Here is a 1,948-nt window from a genome sequence, read left to right on the forward strand (position 1 = left end):
TCCTAGTACATGCTTTATCGAGAGTAACTTGGAAAGATGTATGATAACTTAAAATTGTTATAAAATAGGCGTAACTCACCCACTGATTTCACTCCTGGCAATTTATTTCAAGGAATTAATAGATTAAGCATGTCAAAACATTTGCACAAAAATACTCATTACAGAAAAATTATTCATTATAAAGGAATTTGTTGAAGTAATGGTACAATCTTATACTCAAACATTGTATATTCAAAATTATATTAAATTAATATTTAGAATGATGTCCACTATGTTAAGTGAAGGATGCAGATTGTAAAATGGTATTATATAGTATGGTACAACTTTTGTAAAGTAAAACTTATCTATATGCAATACATGCACAAAAACAATCTGGAAGGGCATACAGACATCAAAATTTTAACAGGTTTTGGGATTAAGATGGACTCCTATTTTATAATTAGAAAAAATAAGCTATTAGCATTTCTTCCTTTAAAAATAAAGAAAAAATTGTTGTAAATATAGTAAGTCAGTGATTACTAAATAACATGGTAACTACAAGACAAATTACAAATAAATTACAATTATAAATTTTATTTCAACATACGTATTTATATAAATTGCATATTTCCCTTTAAAAATTGAGAATAATTATACTATCAATAAATACACGTGGTATATAATGAATTTGTAACTGAATGGTCAAATGATCAGAGTTGTACCTTGTGGTGGTGAATCAACTCCATCCATTTATCAAAACACATAAATGTACACCCCAAAGATTATTGTATGTACATTTGGTTTAAGGTGCCCAGTTTACCAAGACGGAAGAAGGTTCCCCATAGTTAAAAATTTCTAAACGACTCAAATCTGCGGTCCCTCAGAAGCAAAAGCAATTCCAACCTCGAACGGAAACTCTGGCATCCAGCGAGTTTTGTGCCTGCGGTCGCCCCACGAGGGCGCTACCACCACCACCACCAGGGCCCGCTCCAGGGGCCACCACAAAAGTACTTCAGTCCCGCTGAAATCGCGGGTTGCGCATTCAAGACGCCCCCGTTTGTGGCTTCCCTGCCCCGTGCCCCTCACGGAAACACCCCGCCCCCCACGAATCCAGCCCTCACAAAGACCCGGAAGGGGCCACTTTCTGAGGAAACTGCGGCCCTCAAAGTCAGTAATCGCGTCCCTCAGAAAGCCCGCGCCCTGTGGCGTTCGGACGGCTGCAGGCCCGACGCCATCTCGCGGAGGCCGCGCTGCCTCGTCTCCACAGGGTAAGCGCGGGAAGAGAGGCTTTCGGGGTGGGGGCTGGGCACCGCGCACCCCACATCCCGGCCGGGCGGAGAACCCAGGCCGGTTCTCCACAGCCTAGTTCGCGCCACGGCGGAAGGCGGGGACGGCGTGAAGGCCGCGGGCCTTGCACGTGGTCCGCCCGAGAGCGATAGGAGCGGGTCCCCCAGGCTACAGCCTTGCGCCGCACGCCGGGCATCGTGCCCCTCCTTGCCTGCCCAGCGGCGCCCTGTAGGCCGCGCCCCGGCCGCCGAACGGCCGCCGCTTCCACCCCCGCCTCAGGCCTCGGCCAGTGGTGCACCCGGGCGGGCGCTTCAGAAAAGAAAACTAGGGTGACCCCGCTTTCAGTCCCTCTTCGCGCCTCAGCCCCCAAAAGCCGAGTTTCGGCCATCCTCGAGGACCCCCACCGGTCTTGCGTCCCTCGGGCCTCCTCCTCAACTCACCATGATGGCGGCAGCTAGCAGTTCCCACCGACGTGGCTCGAGGAGGAGCGGAGGACTCTCTTCGGGCACCACTGCTGGGGCTGCTGTTGGGTCTGCTCGTGCCCGCCGCCCGGCCTCGACTGGGCAAGGGGATAAAAGTCAGAGGAGTAAGCGAAGTCAAAGGTGGCGGCGAGCCCGAGGAGCCCTAAGCGCTGACCCGCGAGGCTGAGGGGCGCAGGCGGACTGAGGCGTGGCCTGTGGGG

General features: G+C 50.5%; 1 protein-coding gene across 1 annotated transcript in view; it reads right to left on the minus strand.

The window, feature by feature from the left end:
• DAZL (deleted in azoospermia like) overlaps positions 1-1,462 on the minus strand; it is a 15,402-nt gene extending 13,940 nt beyond the window's left edge. Inside the window, exon 1 of the mRNA XM_015585767.1 lies at positions 1,397-1,462. Within this exon, the coding sequence (XP_015441253.1) occupies positions 1,397-1,462 (66 nt within the window). The remainder of the gene's footprint in view (positions 1-1,396) is intronic.
• Between the last annotated feature and the right edge of the window lie 486 nt (positions 1,463-1,948).

The sequence above is a fragment of the Pteropus alecto genome, unplaced genomic scaffold, assembly GCF_000325575.1.
Source record: "Pteropus alecto unplaced genomic scaffold, ASM32557v1 scaffold92, whole genome shotgun sequence".
NCBI classification, from domain to species: Eukaryota; Metazoa; Chordata; class Mammalia; order Chiroptera; family Pteropodidae; genus Pteropus; species Pteropus alecto.